This window comes from Artemia franciscana, chromosome 15 (assembly GCF_032884065.1).
Source record: "Artemia franciscana chromosome 15, ASM3288406v1, whole genome shotgun sequence".
Taxonomy (NCBI): Eukaryota; Metazoa; Arthropoda; class Branchiopoda; order Anostraca; family Artemiidae; genus Artemia; species Artemia franciscana.
The window spans coordinates 28082015-28099303 of record NC_088877.1 but is presented as its reverse complement, the minus strand read 5'-3'; the positions used below and the strand labels follow the sequence as shown (position 1 = coordinate 28099303).

Here is a 17289-nt window from a genome sequence, read left to right as displayed (position 1 = left end):
AGTCACTCTAAATAATTGGAACAAAAAGTCAAACTTTAGCGTAAAAAGCAAGGTATTAAGGAGGGGGTTATTCCTCTCATATGCGTAATAATTTCTATTCGTTTTAAGTTTTGATGTTTCCCCTTACTTTCCATTGAAAAAACTAGTTTCTTTTAAATTTAGTTAAAAAAGGAACAGTCTCCCTGCTCTTGGTCGTAAGACTAAAACTTCATAAGAAACCTTGTTTAAATTAAACGATCTAAACATATATACAAACAAAATAAAGTAAGTAGCATGTGAAGTATTGTATTGTATCAGATTAACGACGCTTCTTGACTACTAAGGTCCCTGCGTCGGCCCTGCAGTGCATTGCTGCAGCATAATTCGATCTCTGGGTCCTGTATTACCAAGCTAAGGTCAAACCCACTGCGCCACTACAGGACTAGCATGTGAAGTCAGAATTCACTCTTAACTATTTGAACTACGGGAAAAAGGATGTTATACAGAGAAAACACAGGTTATTTTTAAGATACAATTTTTAAACGATATCCGCTTAACCTTATCGATGTTAATGAGGTCAATTTACCTTAATATGTTTTAGCTACAGCATGTGTTGTTTGAAAATGAAATTATAAGCATTTTAGCCTATGCTGCATCAAGCCCAAAGGAGATTTGGTTGTCAAAAGTTGACAACCAAAGTTACTGCGTTTAGTTTCTATGAAACACAGGGCTCTTAATTGTTATTGGCCATATACTCTCTTCTGAAAAATATTGTGTATGAATTTTAAGTTGTTTAGAATTCCTACACCAGCCTAAAATTCAGGATGATTTATTGTTGTTTAAAGTATTTTATTAAAGTTTCTTATAAGGAAATGTATTCGCTGTGGACCACAGTTACCAAATTAGCAACTCCCTCGTCAACATCGTCAACTTCTCTGCCTTTCTGTTGTTTGAGGTTATGTGGGTGGTTAGTGATGAAGCACATGATTAGCCATCAATGGGATTGCTATTCCTTAAAAGTATGGATGTTTGCTAAAAAATTATAAAAATTTATTGCTACCAAAAACTATATAATTTTTTGGAAGCCGATTTGACTAATTAAACTCTAAAATTTACTTAAAACAGCTTCTAAACTCATTCACTTTAAAACAAAATAAATTATTGTGGAATGTTACTTCTCAGATGGCTAATTATTAGAATTGGAACCATCAGTGCATCTTTTTTTATATAAAGTTTCTGCCTGCCTTTTTTTTGGGATTTGGATAAATCGACCTCTGAATGGTTCATTTGAATAACATACAATAATTCTGTCGTATTGTATCTCTCAGGAAAGAATTTATAATGCTAAAAATTACATTTAAAGGATACCATTTTCTTGGAGTGGGGGGTGTCTTTTCGACCATATCTGTGCATAGATATGAGTAACTCAGTTTTTATGTTTAGTGAAGTGAATGTGAGTATTAATCCTGCATTGCTTACAATTCCGTTAGTGTGATTAAATACTTACAGTGATAGTTTACCTCTTTCTAGCCAACCAGACGTTGAGGCCATTCCTATTTCTGAGCAAAATGTCAATCAAGGGAAAGAGAAGACTGGTCCTCAAGATTTTGAACTGAGAAAGGTTTTAGGCAAAGGAGGCTACGGAAAAGTATTTCAGGTATGTCAATTTTTAATTTATTTACTAATTTATGTATTTTTGTGCCTCAAACGGTAGAGCGTATTTCGTATTTCCTAATCCTTCAGGAGAACAAAATGATTTTTTGAGTCTTTTTTGGGCCTTTTTCTTTTTTTCTTTTTTTTTGCCCAGGAACTGAAATAAGAGAAATAAATAAAGAAAAATATATATATATGTCCAGTATAGCTAAACAAACGTGGATTTATTTAACTGAACAATAAATTGTCTTTGGGCTAGAAGTAACGAAACATTTTCGGCACAACCATGGTTGGTCCCCAAGTTTTAACATGCAGTAAGTATTTTGCAAACGCAAGCAGTGAACTAATGCGTAACCAGTCACGATGTTTTTTTTATGGGGTGGAAGGGCGGAGGGAAGCTAACATATTTTACCGACGGGCTGAAAATATCATCGATCAACATCTAGATATGTAACCGTGATGTAAAATCGTGATCAAATTAATTGACCGAAGTAAGTCTGTAGGACAATGATTTCGTGTCACAATTTTACAAACTAAATCTGTCAATTCCTTTGCTCAGTGGTGGAAAAAATTGGAAGGGGGAATACCCCTGTCTTGCTTATATTTGACGCCTCTGACAGCTGATGAAGATCCATTTGTTTAACTTGAATCACTTACCCGCTAAGGTTAGGAAATATGTCCTTTTGTTTCTGCACAAAAGTACCGTGCATCGATTGCTAGATTGGAGTTTTTTAATGGCACACGTCTTTAGTTTTTGGTAGTTTTTCCAGAGCGTTAGGAAAAAAAGGTACTGAAGTTCGATTAAAGCATAACAATATATGTTGTTAATGGTATTTAAAGAGAGCGATTTCTAACTCAAAGTAAGATGGTTGTAAATTCAAAGCCTGTCTTATGTCGGTAAAATTCTGAACAGGATTGCTGCTAACCCAGGAAAAAGAATTCCCAAACTTCCTAGACAAAAAAAAATGTTGTATTCAAAACAATCAAAATGGATTTAACTGTTTTGAGAGGTTTAAAATGGGGAATATAAAATAATCTTTTTCAATTGCAACTTCTGTAAATTCCAATGGAAAGGTGTATGTGGAAATGAAAAATTCAAAAACTGTTCAAAATAAATTCTGGAAAAAAATTATATGAACAAACTATCAGGGAGAGAAATAACTTAATAAAACTAGTGGCAAACCCCCCTTAGGTTCGAAAGCCCTAATCTGGGAAGATGCTGTTTGTATTAAAGATGTGGAAAAAATAGTTTTGAAATCGCAATATGTGTTCTGCTAAGAGTGGTTTGAACAAAGTTGAACCCATCGAAGGATATGTGAGCTCTTAAAAATCAACCTCTGATTTTTATGGCACTTAGTATTTACCAAGTGACATATAGCGATCGCAAATTCTGCCGGTCTTTCTGTCGGTCGCGGTTTTGCTAGTTTAGGCACTTCTAGATTAGCTAGGACGATGAAATTTGGCAGGCATATCAGGGACCAGACCATATTAATTTATAAATAGTAGTTGTCTCCCCGATTCGACCATCTGGGGGGGGGGGTTAATTCGGAAAAATGAGGTGTTTTTAACTTACGAATGGATGATCGGATCTTAATGAAATTTGATATTTAGAAGGATATCGGGTTTCAGAGCTCTTATTTTAAATTCTGACCTGATCTGGTGACAGTGGGGGGAGTTTGAGGGAGAAACCTAAAATCTTGGAAAACGCTTAGAGTGGAAGGATCGGGATGAAACTTAGTGGGAACAATAAGCACAAGTCCTAGATACGATATTGATATAACCAGAACGGATCCGCTCTCTGTGGGGAGTTGGGGGGGGGGGGGGGTTAATTCTGAAAAATTAGAAAAAAGTAGGTATTTTTAACTTACGAATGAGTGATTGAATCTTAGTGACATTTCATATTTAGAAGAACCCCGTAACTTTGATCTCTTACTTTAAATCCCGACCGGATCTAGTGTCATTGTGGGGAGTTGGTGGGGGGCAGAAATCTTGGAAAATGCTTAGAGTGGAGAGATCAGGATGAAACTTGGTGGGAAGAATAAGGACAAGTCCAAGATACGTGACTGACATAGCCGGATCGGATCTGCTCTCTTTGGGGGAGTTGGGGGGGGGGTAGGTGATTCGGAAAAATTAGAAAAAAATGAGGTATTGGTAACTTACGAACGGGTGATCAGATCTTAATGAAGTTTGATATTTAGAAATATCTTGTACTTCAAAGCTCTTATTTTAAATCCCGCTCAGATCCGGTGACATTGGGGGGGGGGGGCTGGAGAGTTAAATCAGAAATATTGGAAAACGTGAAAATTGAGGTATCTTTACCTTACAAATTACTGATCTGATCTTAATGAAACTTGATATATAGAAAGATATTATGTCTCAGATGCTCCATTTTCAATTCGAATTGGATCCGGGGACATGGGGGGCTGGAGGGGGGAAACAGAAATCTTGGAACCGGAAATCTTGGGAAAACGCTTAGGATAAAGCTTGATGGGAAGAATAAGCACAAGTTCTAGATACGTGATTGACATAATTAGAACCGCTTTCTTTGGAGTTGTTGGGGGAGGGTGTTAATTCAGAAAAAATCCCGACCAGATCTGGTGACATAGGGGGAGTTGGAGGGGAAACCAGAAATCTTGGAAAACGCTTAGAGTGGAGAGATCTGGATGAAACTTGGTGGGTAGAATAAGCAAATGTCTTAGATACGTGATTGACGTAACCGGACTGAATCCGCTCTCTTTGGGGGAACTAGGGGGTGTCTAGTGCGTTGGCGAGTTTGGTGCTTCTGGACGTGCTAGGACGCTGAAAATTGGTAGGCGTGACAGGGATCTGCAGTAAGCGTGTCTCAGAGTTCTTATTTTAAATCCCGACCGGCATTAAGCCTCTGATTTTCCTTTTAAATCAATCTGTTGATTCTTAGAATTTTGCTAGAGCTCATGCCATATGAGCTCTTGGCTCTTCCGACCTCGTCACAAGTGCCAAATGAGCTCTTAGCTCTGGTTTGTTTTGTTTTCTTGAGTTGCCTCATTAAGTTGATAGATCAGTTCTTTTTTGAGTTGGTAGCATATTTTTTATTCTTGCTTGCTTTCCTGAGATTATACATTCCCAGGTCTCCTACATTCTGTGTTATGTAGGGGATTTTTTTTGCGTCGGATGATTTGCCCCCAACCATGCATTGCTCTCCCTGCTGAAAGTATTGTCAGGAGATCGATATCGCGCTATGCAGACCATTGGTCACCATGCGAAAAAGTTTAAATTTTGGGTGATTTTTCCTATGAAAAGCAAATTCATATACAAGTATATACAAGAACTGAATTGATTGATAAATTCATATTCATAAATTATATACAATTTCAATGTATTACATTGGATTCACACTTGAACCGAAGGAAGGAAGAGGAAGTCGAGAGAGAGGGAACAAAAGGTAAAAGCAATAAGTGCCTTTATAAAAATTAAAGCATCTGGGTTAAAATTAGCGATCTAAAAAATCTGTGTATATCTGTGAATGAAGGGCTATGAAATCGCATATTATGATTCTTGGTAACTAAATCTAAATACTCCTAGATATTCTAGGTGTAAGTATCAAAATACATGTTAGTACAGGTGCACGCTATTCCCCCCTTTGTTTGCTAGTATGTTTATGTAATATAACATGTTGTTAGGTCAAAAAGGTTTTTGGTTTCGAAAGTATTTCAGGTATGCTGGCGCTAATACCACTGACTGTGGTGTGGATCCTTATGTAAAGTGACAAAAGTGATTTAGATCGATTCTGTATCATAGGGGCAATCCAAGGAGTGGGGAATATAGACTTTTTTCAAAGCTTGTTCTGTATGTTTCCCATTAACAAATACTATCTGTTAGTAATTAAATGAAAAAAAACTATAGTTTTTCATTGAAAGTAAGGAGCAACATCAAACCTTAAAACGAACTGAAATTATTACGCGTGTGAAAGGGGTTGCCTCCTCCTCAAGACCTCGCTCTTTACTCTGAATTTTTTATAGGCTTTTAAAACAAAGCTTGTTATTCTAATTCAACGGTAACCGTGTTTCAGGAATCGCTCCTAAAGAATTAGGACAAAAAGTCAAAACTTTAGCGTAAAAGCAAGGTCCTGTGGAAGGGACAAATCCTTTCGTATGCGTAATAATTTCTGTTCGTTTTAAGTTTTGATTTTGCTCGTTACTTTCAGTTTAAAAAGCTATCTGACTTCAAACTATCCGAATACTTACCCCCCCCCCTATATGCAAATATATAGCCCACATTATATATTTCCCATCTAGTCTGTCACTTGTTTTGATTTGTCTCGCGCTAAGCTGAAAGGAACTAAGAAGAAACCAGCTTGTTCTCGAGTTTTACGCAGCGTAAACTTGAGTGAGTGGCGTATAATACACAAGCATCAAAATTTCTTCTTAGTACAGAAAAAAAACTCAAATAAAGTTCTCAAACTTGGAAAGCCTTATTTTACACGGGGGGTATTTTCTGTGGGGAGAGGGATAAACGTCGGCCACTAAGTACTTCATTTTTAAGGTATAAAGTAAGTGTCAGGAAAGGCTATAGGTCAGCTCGAGTATTTAAGCTGAGGCGAAGGCTTTACCAAAACCCCCTCCCTCCCCCCTAATCTGAGGTCTGTTATGCTTTCCCCTATAATTTGGTATGGTTTAAGATTAATTTAAGTGATTTTCTTATCTAGTACAGGAGCTCCAATCGACAAAAATACTGGGAGGGGGCAGGGTATATTTTTCAAAATCAAGGGGGTGTGCAATCTCTTTTGTTTTTTCGTTTTTTCCTGTAAAAATACCTGAAATTTTTTTTTAAAACTACCAAAAAAAGATATTGTTCGATATCTTGGGAAAGGGCAATAGTCTCCTACCCCCAATTAACATGCCTGACACGGTATCCTCCTAAAAAAATTACCCGACCGACAGAGCTTACAGTTTCAAGTTTGGAAATTTGGGAAGTAAGACTGGAATTTGGGTGAAATAATGGGGTTGGAAATAGGGATTTTCTTAGCCAGGAGTATCAGAAACAATTTTTAAATAGACGGGACAGCTCATACCAAACATTTTACGTGACTTCTGATAAGATTTACCAAGTACTTACGCAACCACAAGATATTACTGGGACAAAGCTACACATAGGGAGGAAGGGTGATTCTTTCTTTGGAAACTTGGAAAATGGCTGCAGAATTTATTTTATTTTTTCACTTCCTCATAAAAATTAAGCCTGTGTCTTAGACAATCAAAATCTTGCATTTTGGATTCTTATTATCATACAACATACACATAAAAAAATATTGATTACATTGACAACTACAAGCCATGAATAATTGTTGCTGATCCGTTTTGCCACGAATTGTGACACCCCATAATAGAATCGGCATTATTGGAACACAAATAGGTCCAGTATTTTACGTGGACTTTGTCCTTCTCAAGGATTTTCAGCGTTTATTTGAGCTTTAAAAATACAGAAGTAGCTGTTCCACGAAAACAGATCATCTTAATATCTATCATAAACATCGAAAATACAATAAGAACGAATTTTTAATGTTTTTTTATGGAATTTTTTAAAGAAAATTCCAAGTCGTCCGTTTTGCCATATCTTTCCCACACAACACCAGGAAGATGTCTTCAAAATTAAAGTTAAGGCCAGACATAAATTTTATCAGTTTAAATTTTATCGGTATTTAGTAAAATCTTCGAAAAGGCTATCCTTTTCGAAGGTCATGATTTTCAATTTGATTTCCGAATGAAGCACTCTACTGAACATGCTTGTATGACCTTGAATTTAAATTTTATACATTCTGCATTAGGTCTGGGATTAATTCCGGTGGCTATATTCCTGGATATTCGTACGGCATTCGATTCCTTAACCCATGAAATTCTTCTATCGAAGATGTCTCATTTTGGCATTAGGGGTAATGCATTTTCTTGGTTTCAGTCTTATTTGAATGATAGGTTAATTTATGTTGATCCACTTTTCCGTTCAACCTTACAGGTGAATTTGGAATTTTCACGGATCAGTTTTAGAGCCTTTGCTATTTTTGATTTAAGTAAATGTTCTTTTTTGTGTAGTAAAAAAGCGGAAATTTATTAATCGTTGTAGACTTTGTCATCCTAAGCCTTCCTTTGCCCATAGTGTCAACTATAGTTTGCCGTCTCCTGATGTCCTTGTTCGTTTTGCTGACACTTGGCACTTCGGGAAATTGCGAAACAGAGTTTCTATTAAATTCGGAAAATTTGTTTGAGAGAGTAATTTTGTGGCCTGATGCTAATTATCTTACGCTAAATTTTTCTAAGTCCAGTTTTTCGATATTTTCGCATATTTCTCATATTTGTCCCCAGTTTTCAGAAATTCACCAGCCAAATCGAATAATTCATAGATGTAAAGATCGATGTGTTCGTTTTTGGGTATTCTTTGAATGAAAACTTGTCTTTCATGCAGCACATTGATTTGGTTAAATTGAATATATGCAAAAGTCTCGGTATCTTAAGGAAACTTAAACATACTTTTCCTGGATTTAATTTCGAAAATCCTTTTTCATTGTTTGATCCAATCTTACGTTTCTTACTGTCCAATAGTATGAATGTCAATCGTTCTTTCACTGTTAAAACCGCTTTCTAAGGTTTACGATAAAGCTAGAAACCTCACTAAGGAAACTAATCGTTCAGTAATTATCCCATTGCTTGATCTCGAGTCACTGTATATTCTTTCATGTGCATGTTATACTTTTTCTCAGCTTCATGGTGACACCCCATCCCTTAAGTGTTCCGCCATCTTTTACCTCTGATCAGAGTAATTATAATCTTCGTAATACCAAAAATCGTATTCAAATTTCTTTTACTCCTTGTGTAAGTTCAGATTTTAATCTTTTAATTGCAAGTCATATTGTATGGAATATGTTGCCCGATTCAGCTCGAAGGTGCCACTTATTCGGTTTGTTCAAAAAAATTATTAAAAATTCTTTGGCCTCTTTAGAAGTCATCTATTTATTTATATATATATATATATATATATATATATAAAATATTATTATTATTTAATCTATTTAATCTACTAATCTACTTAATTAATTTGGTCTATTCAATTTATTTAGTTTTGTTTTCTATAGTTTATTTTGTTTATATTTTTTCATTGCTGTTCACTCTATGAGTAAGTGATTATTTGAAAAAAATTCTCTGAGTAAGTGACTCGTTTTTCTTCCCCCTTCCTTACAGACCAAAGAACCTTTGGGGGAATAGTAAAATATAATATTGATCTAATATTGTATGCGTATTTCTTGATGAATAAACCTCATCTTATCTTACATGAGAATATCGAGTTGCCAAAAAAAGAAAGAAGATAGGTTATTCAGTGAAACTATCCGCTTATTGAGGCGTAATGATATGGTCACCCCTGACCACAAGAAGCGTTTCATTTGTGTTAATTTTGCCTTGCACAAAGAAGATGAAAAACGAAAAACTTGAGCCGAAAATCCTCTGAAGCTGAAAGATGTCTGCTCCGGACTCTGGGTGTCGATTTTCAGAAGAAGTTTTCTTACATAAACTGAAAAAACTGAACCAAGAAAAATACAGTATTCCAGTCATCTTCTATATCTTTGTTAACGGGATCCAGTGACCCTACTGAACTTTTTCGTGTTATAAGTTCGTTCAAGTTCTAATTTATGATTTTCATTGTGACTCCAAAAATAAACGTCGGATTCACACGAGTAAGTCATCACCTTCAAAATGAACTTGAAGTTGACAACATGAAACGGCAGCTCTATCTAAGATACTGTTATAATTATTATATAAACATTATAAAAATAATATAAATAACCTAATTTGTTGTTTTTGATCATTTGTCCTCTTTTCCCTTGGGTCAATTTAAAATTTTAGTTATTGTTTTTTTTTGTATGTTTTTTCAAGGTGAGGAAACTAACTGGACAAGATTCTGGGCACACGTTTGCGATGAAAGTATTAAAGAAGGCAACAATAGTGAGAAATCAGAAAGATACAGCACATACGAAGGCAGAAAGAAATATCCTTGAGGCTGTTAAGGTGAGATTTTATATTTGTTTGGATTCACGATGGATGCTTTCTGCTCTCTTTGTTCTCCTGCTTTCTAATGGATGATCAAAGCTGGTTTCTCTTTGCAATTCAGTTAATTTGGTTTTGGTGGTTACTGGACAGTTATATATTTATTTAAAGACAGTACTAGGTTCGAATAGAGTGCCTTTGAATCCATGAAACTGATTAGAAAACAAAACTTTTGAAAACCCAAATTGAATGGTCCGACCTACTGGGTATTTTCAATATTGTCCTTTATCCTAGACCCAATTTTATATCCGTGTCTTTTCCCTTAGCCCCACTTTATTCGAAATCATTTATTGCGCAGTCCCCTAAGGATTTGATTGGAAATAAAATTGTCATGGTCTGGAAATATTAAAGTGTCTTCAAAAATCCCTCCGTCGTTTCAAATAAAGAAATTCAGGAAGCGTTGAATTTCTTTATTCAGTTGCGTTGAAGCTTTCAAAGCGCAACTTTCAAAAGCGCAACTGAAATTCAGTTGCGTTGAAGCTTTCATTTAAAAAATCGATGCTAGCATATATGATAAATTAGTGCCACATGCTTCAAATAATTAATAATAATAAACAGAGCAATTATCAAAAACAAATATATAATCCTGGTTAGTCAAATTTGTATGCTAGAAAAATAACAGTGAAGAAAAGGGAATGTGCTTATAAAAAAATAAATTGTTCTGAAAGTCGTATTTTGGAAAGTTAAACGCTTTTTGAAACCAATTTCTATCAAAATTGGCTTACTTTATTCCTTTTATAGCATCCATTTATCGTCGACCTAATATACGCCTTTCAAACTGGTGGCAAGCTTTACCTGATCTTGGAGTACTTGAGTGGTGGTGAACTTTTCATGCATCTTGAGAGAGAAGGAATTTTTATGGAAGATACTGCATGGTATGTTGTTCTTTTGTTTTTACCACAGGAATTGATTAAAAATGCCCAAGCCATTTTAATGATGGCTGTGGTGTACTGGGTTGCCACCCAACGAGGAAAAAAAATCTCTAAATTTTAGTCATTTTTGATTGGTTTAGTTATCTTCTCCAATAACCTAGCGATTTATGTCCTGAATTAGTGATTTTTTGTTTAGGCAATATAAAAAATCACTAGAAATATTGATAAATCGCTAGAAATAGTGATAAGTTACTAGGGATGGCATCAAAAAATAGACCCCCTCAAAAAGTCTGTAAAAGCAGTTGCTTAGCCAGGATCAATATTACTGTTAATGTTTTTCAAGCAGAATAAAAGCCTTGCTGATTTTGGCAGTTTTGCATTCACATACACCTCTTCTCTCCTCTTCTTCTTACATTCATCTACCATGACTTATAGTTTGAGCACTATATTTTTTTTATCTTAAAAGGTTAAGTTTATCAATCAATAGATTTGATAAACGATTATTAAGTTCAAAATGCAAAGTAAGATTTCTTTTAGAGCGAAGGCAGGGATTTATCTGCAATGGTAGGCTTTTTGCACCTCAGTTTTTTATAAATATTTTAACTGTTGTCCGAAGAAAAGATGATTATAAAAAATAAGAGAGAAAAGAAAAAAAAAGTTGATAAAAAAAAGGGCAAAGGGTTCCCTTGACTGGAACAGAACTAAGTATATACATAAATATATCATCATACATCATACAGTATATGCATCATACATACATCAATAGTAGCCTAAAGATGTGCATCTAAAATTGGTGACGATGCTTGGCTCTACGTATATCGTTTTCTTTTACAAAATTTAGATCAGAGCCATATCCAGGGGGGCAGTTATATCCCCCCTCCCCAAAAAAAAGTGAAAAAAATCGTCCGACTCGCAAAAAGGTAACAAAATGTATATAAACAAATTTCTGATGCATTTTATAAAGTTTTATTAGCCCCCCTTCCCCTCCCAAACAAAAATCCTGGATACGCGCTTTGTTTTGACACGCTGGAAAAACAGTCTCGCATCCTGTAAAAATAGTTCCTTTGTCCGGTATTGTCTGTTATTGTCATAATCCCTTATTGTCTACTCTCTTTCCTACTAGAAAAATATATTAATTGACTGTTTTCTGTCTTGTCGTACCTGATTTTGGGGGGAGAGAGAGAGAGAGAGAGAGAGAGAGAGAGAGAGAGAGAGAGAGAGAGAGAGAGAGAGAGAGAGAGAGAGAGAGATACGACAGTTCAAGGATCTTAGAACTTATTTCTGTATCGTCAAAAGCACGTGTGTCTATGACAAGGCCATATCCAGGGGGAGGGTTAGGGTTTTGAACTCCGCCCCCCCCCCCCCGAATTATTTGTCCAACTTGTAAAAACGTAACAAAAGTGAATAGAAACCACTATTTGATGTGTTTTTTTAAAGTTTATTGTCAACTCTCCCCCAAAAAATTCCCTTTTGTAAACCCTCCCCCCTCCCAACAAAAAAAACAAATCCTGGAGGCATATCTGGTCTGTGATACCTCTCATTCCGATTTCAAATATTCCATTGTTAAAGGATAAACGTTCCAGCGCTTAACAGACTGAGATAGCGTTTTGACAGTCTTTTTAAACTTCGAGTAGCTTTATAATTTGCCCAACGCTTTTTTTTTACCAGCCAAATTTGCAAAGGTCTGAAACTTATTGTTTAACTATCCTTAATGGACTCTCCTTTTTAATGTTTTCGTAGAAAGAAAGCAAAATTTGTTGAGTGTTTTTCCCTTTAGAATCTTCCAGGTTTGTGAGTGAAATATCATCTCTCCTGTTCTCCATCTGCTTGCACCATCAAAATAGTAAACTTAATAATACTGCTGCATAATTCTGTCAAGCGATTGAGAATTCTATTGGATACATTGTACAGGGATTTTGTTATGTTTTTATTTTAACCTGTGTTAACCCGTATAAACTACCTCTGGTGAAAAATGAAAGATCTCGTTTCAACCTTGGGTATATGATCCCATCAATAGCCAACAAATATTCATTAAATAAATTTGTTGAGTTACCAAAAGGATCTTTCAAGAGACGATTAAAAAGTTATATAATGGAACCTGCTTGCAAGAACGGCGGATAAAAATTTTTATTTTATATTTTATTTTGGCCTCACTCCACTTACTCCACCTGAAATACCCTCATTAAAGATACTGTTTTTTTTTTTTTTTTTTTTTTTTTTTTTTTTTTTTTTTTTTTTTTTTTTTTTTTTTTTTTTTTTTTTTTTTTTATTGATGAAATAGTGGTTCATTTTTTGTTTGTTCTGTATCAATGAGGATTGTTACATTTATATGTCTTGCCCAGCAGTCGAGCCTGTTTCTCTATTTGGGCAAGTTGAAGATTTTGATGAATATGAATTTTTGAATAAATGAATCTGAATCTGTCCCCTCACAAATAAACTAAGGTATCAAAAAAACAAACAAACAAAAAACTATGAAACTGGAACACCTCAGTTGCTTCTTTGCAAGCTGACGTCTTGCGTCCAAAAATTAGATGAAAATCCTTAGAAAGACACCAAGTTTATTTAGGATTAATACTGACATTATTCGCAGGTGCAAGCAAATTTGACTCTTGTGTGTCTGTGTGTGGGGAGGGTGGGGGTTCAGGACTTAAACAATTGCGCCGCAGTTTTTTTCCAGGATGGGCGTCCTTTGTATTGACCTCACAGAAATTCACCCCCCCCCCCCTTTTTTTGGTAGGATGGTACTACTGTATTGATACGTTAAGAATATTTTTCGGATAACAGAGTAGCAGTCTTAGTATCTGGGGATGGACATTCAATTTTAAAAACAAAAGAAGAATACTATTTTCGTAGAAGAAGGCAACACTTTCCAACAAGTGGCATAATTTGTGATGACTATCTTTTATGCATTGATGTGAAAACCAACGAGACCGGACTCCTCTCTGAGCAAGAAGATCTATTCGTGTCCATAATGAAATTTTCGTTTTACATTTTCTTCGAGAAAATGTAAAATATATATAAAAATGTGTATAGAAAATTTACATATATATATATATATATATATATATATATATATATATATATATATATTAGCTTCATCCTTTGCATTATATTAGACTCTGATTCATATTACTTGTCATAATCTACTATGGTATCTATCTGAAAGAGCCAGTTAATTGGCTATCTTGTTTTACATCTAATTCCCTGCTATGTTTTATCATTGCAGATAATCCATTGTTTCCACCAGATGGCTTTATATTAAAATCAAATCCAACAATATTTCTTCTTTTTCTGTTTTCTTCGTTTCCTTTTTATGGACTTGATTGATTTTTTTTTTTCGCAATAGAAATGACGCAAAAATTTAGGAGTTTGACTCTTCGGAATCATGCTTTTTCTTCAGGTTTTTTGGGTCTGTGTGTTTTTTTTATTCATCTCGTGAAGCATCTTGTCAAACACCTTTGGTCCTCATTTTTATAGATTATGAGCAAGCATTCGATTATGTTTATAGAAGAGCTTTAGCGAAGATCTTATCATTGTATGGTATACCGGACAAATACATAAAGTGACTAGTGCTATGTATGAGAATAACGCTGCTGCTTTTAAGGTAGGACATGAGGTTAGCAGCTGGTCTTGTATTAAATCAGTTGTTAAGCACGGTTGTGTTCTATCCCCCTTTATATGGATCATTTTGATGGACTTTGGCTTAAGGAGCACAGGAAAGGCAATAGGAGACCCCCGAATCAAATGGGGAGGAAAAACGTAGATTATGCAGATGATTTAAGCATCCTAGATGAAAGTGTGAGCAAAATGAATGAACTTTTAGAGGTATTGCGAATTTATGGTGCTAGATCATGTTTAAAAATTAATGTTAAGAAGACTAAGTCGCTAAGGCTAGGAACAAGTGAAGATGAAAAGGGTCGTTGGGTAACGAAACGATTGATTAGGAGGACAGCTTCACATACCATGGTAGTATTATTAGTAAAGACAGTGGAAGCTATGAAGATGTTAAAAGTAGAATAGCCGAGGCTCAGAGTGTCTTTTACAGTTAAAAACTGTCTGGAAGAATAGGAAGATAAATCTGCAAAGCAAGATTAGAATTTTGGAAGCTACAGTAATGACAGTGGTCAGATATGGTTCTGAAGCAGGGCGCTTCGAAAAATAGATGAAGATTTGCTTGATGTTTTCCAGAGAAATTGCCTACGGGTTGTTCTGGGTACCCGGCTCACTAACCGTATTTCAAACAGTAGGCTATACGAAAAGTGTGGTTCAATCCGACTTTCTAGGACTATAATGATAGAAAGGTTTAGATGGCTAGGACATGTTTTGAGGATGAAGGATGACAGATTGCCGAAGATAGTCCTTTTTGGTCAACCGTCTTGGGCTAAACGGGAAGCAGGTCGTCCGTGGTTGGGGTGGGAGGATGTCATAAAGGAAAATTTAAAGGAAATGGGAACTTCCTGGGAGTTTGTAAAGAGGGAGGCTTTGAATAGATTGGGACGGAGGAGGAACTTGCGTAGCTGTGTTGGCCTCAGGCAGCTTGGTGTTGCGATAAGTTGTTAGCAGTAGTAGTAGTCGTGGAGCTGACTTTATTTATTACTTGTATTGTATTTTTTTCTTTTTTTTTTCTTATGTTTTTTTTCTACTTTGATTTTTACATTTAATTTAAAAATGGAAAATAAAACTTATTGTTATTATTTGATATCCGAAAGAAATATCTGATGATCCTTATTAATCTAGAATTGCCAAAGAAAAAACTACTACGTGATATTGTCTTTAGTCAGCTATTCAATTTAATAAATTTCTATTTTAGTTTTTATCTATCAGAGATAATATTGGCATTAGAGCATTTGCATCATCAAGGAATAATTTACAGAGATTTAAAGCCAGAGAATATATTGTTAGACGCTCAAGGTCATGTAAAACTGACAGACTTTGGCCTTTGTAAGGAATCTGTTATAGAAGGCTCGGTAACGCACACATTCTGTGGAACAATTGAATATATGTAAGTATATCTTTTTTTTTACTTCGAGATAAGGATATTGAAAGTCCTAGGGCAATAACCAAACTGCCAAAAATTGAAAATACAATAAAAAAAGAAAAAACAAATAAAACAAAAACAAATCATTCGGGAATTTAAGAAGTTACATTAGAACGGAAGGTACAAAGTATTCAGCTGTAGTTAGTTCAGTATTAATAAAAATTTCGTGGGATAGGTACCTTGTTGACAAGTACTCGAATCTATGTACTATGTACTTACGGATTTGTAGAAATATGAATTTAGAAGATTGTAGGTTTATACCTGTTAATGTCTTCTCTCTTGAAAAAATAGGCATGGAAAGTGGTGGAGATGACATCTATACAGTGTAGTGGACAAGAGTCCCTATCTTCATATGTACCAGGACATGGGTGCGTCTGTTAAAAATGTGTATGCTATGTATTTAAGTAGTTTTCATAAAGTTCTGGCAATTTTTCGTAATTGACCCTGGTAGCTTTAGCCTGAGTTCCCTTTTTTAAACTGGTATGGGTCTATTGATCACCTCTAGAATGTAAGGAAGATAAGGAGGAAATTGGTAAGTTAGCTTGTATCTAACCCCAAACTCCTAGAAAAAAAATGGACTGAATAGCGTCCGGAATCGCTACTGAAAAATTGTCATATTGCTAGCCATTTGAAGTTGATTCACTATCAAACACCTCACGGCCGCCAAATCCTGTTTTAAGCTTTTCGTTGTCGCCTTGGTTTCACCTCAGAAAATCTTCAAAGGTTTTGAGTAATTTTATTGTAATCTGGGACATCCAGCCTTTTCCTACCGGGGTATTTATAAATGTGCAGCAGCAAAAGTGGTTTTCCTTTATATACATTAGCCCACTGAGTAAACTCGAGGTACTTTGTTTAAGAAAGTAGCGTTTGGCTCCTCCTCGCTACGCTTTGTGTCTAAAATCATCCTTCAATGATTTCTCCAAGTAATTTATAGCTCATTCGTCTCTTTTTCTTTAGCGGTTATGCTTTGTGTCATAATTTGCAATGCTGGTCATTATTAGGTTATTATACCAGATTGTAAATCAGTAGTAATTCTGCTAATTACTCTGTGTTAATTATAGGGAAAGAGCTCGGTCTTTGGAAATTAAAACAGCTTTTTCAGTTTTAAATATCTATATAATTTGTCTGAAATATACTTTAATGGGGGTAATTTATTATCATCCCAAACTGTTTCTTTCTGTCTTTCTAATGGTTTACTTCTCCAATTTTTTATGCCATGCAAAAGGATCAGTATTGTTACTTTCTGAAAAGCAGTGCCTGTTACAGGAAGCTTAAATCGGTTTGTCTATTTGTTAATCCTATTGCAAATTATGACTTTCTTTTTTTTCTGAAGCAGAAATATTAATTTTTTTTCTTTCTTCAAAGTAATATTACTTTTCTCAAGAGAAATACATTTTGAAGAGGATACAAACTCTTTCACTCCGCAAAACCGGTGAGGAAGTAACGTGAATGCTACAGCTTTAAATTGCTCACTTTTGTTTAAGCGGCCATTTCCTACGAATTTGACGAACTTTAATGTAATTGGCATAAAGAAAAATTAGGAAATATTAATTTGCTGTTGTTACAACTAATACTATTCCTTGGGTTCAGTTATCGTCGATAATTTGATTACACGCTTATAATGTCGTTAAATATTACCCCCTTTTACTGAGCGTGTTTTAACCATAGACGTGGTTAG

General features: G+C 35.1%; 1 protein-coding gene across 1 annotated transcript in view; it reads left to right on the top strand.

The window, feature by feature from the left end:
• Positions 1–17289, top strand: part of LOC136036282 (ribosomal protein S6 kinase beta-1-like) — a 60654-nt gene that overhangs the window by 21739 nt on the left and 21626 nt on the right. Inside the window, exons 3-6 of the mRNA XM_065718427.1 lie at positions 1510–1636; positions 9531–9662; positions 10443–10576; positions 15384–15575. Coding sequence (XP_065574499.1) covers positions 1510–1636; positions 9531–9662; positions 10443–10576; positions 15384–15575 — 585 coding nt within the window. The remainder of the gene's footprint in view (positions 1–1509; positions 1637–9530; positions 9663–10442; positions 10577–15383; positions 15576–17289) is intronic.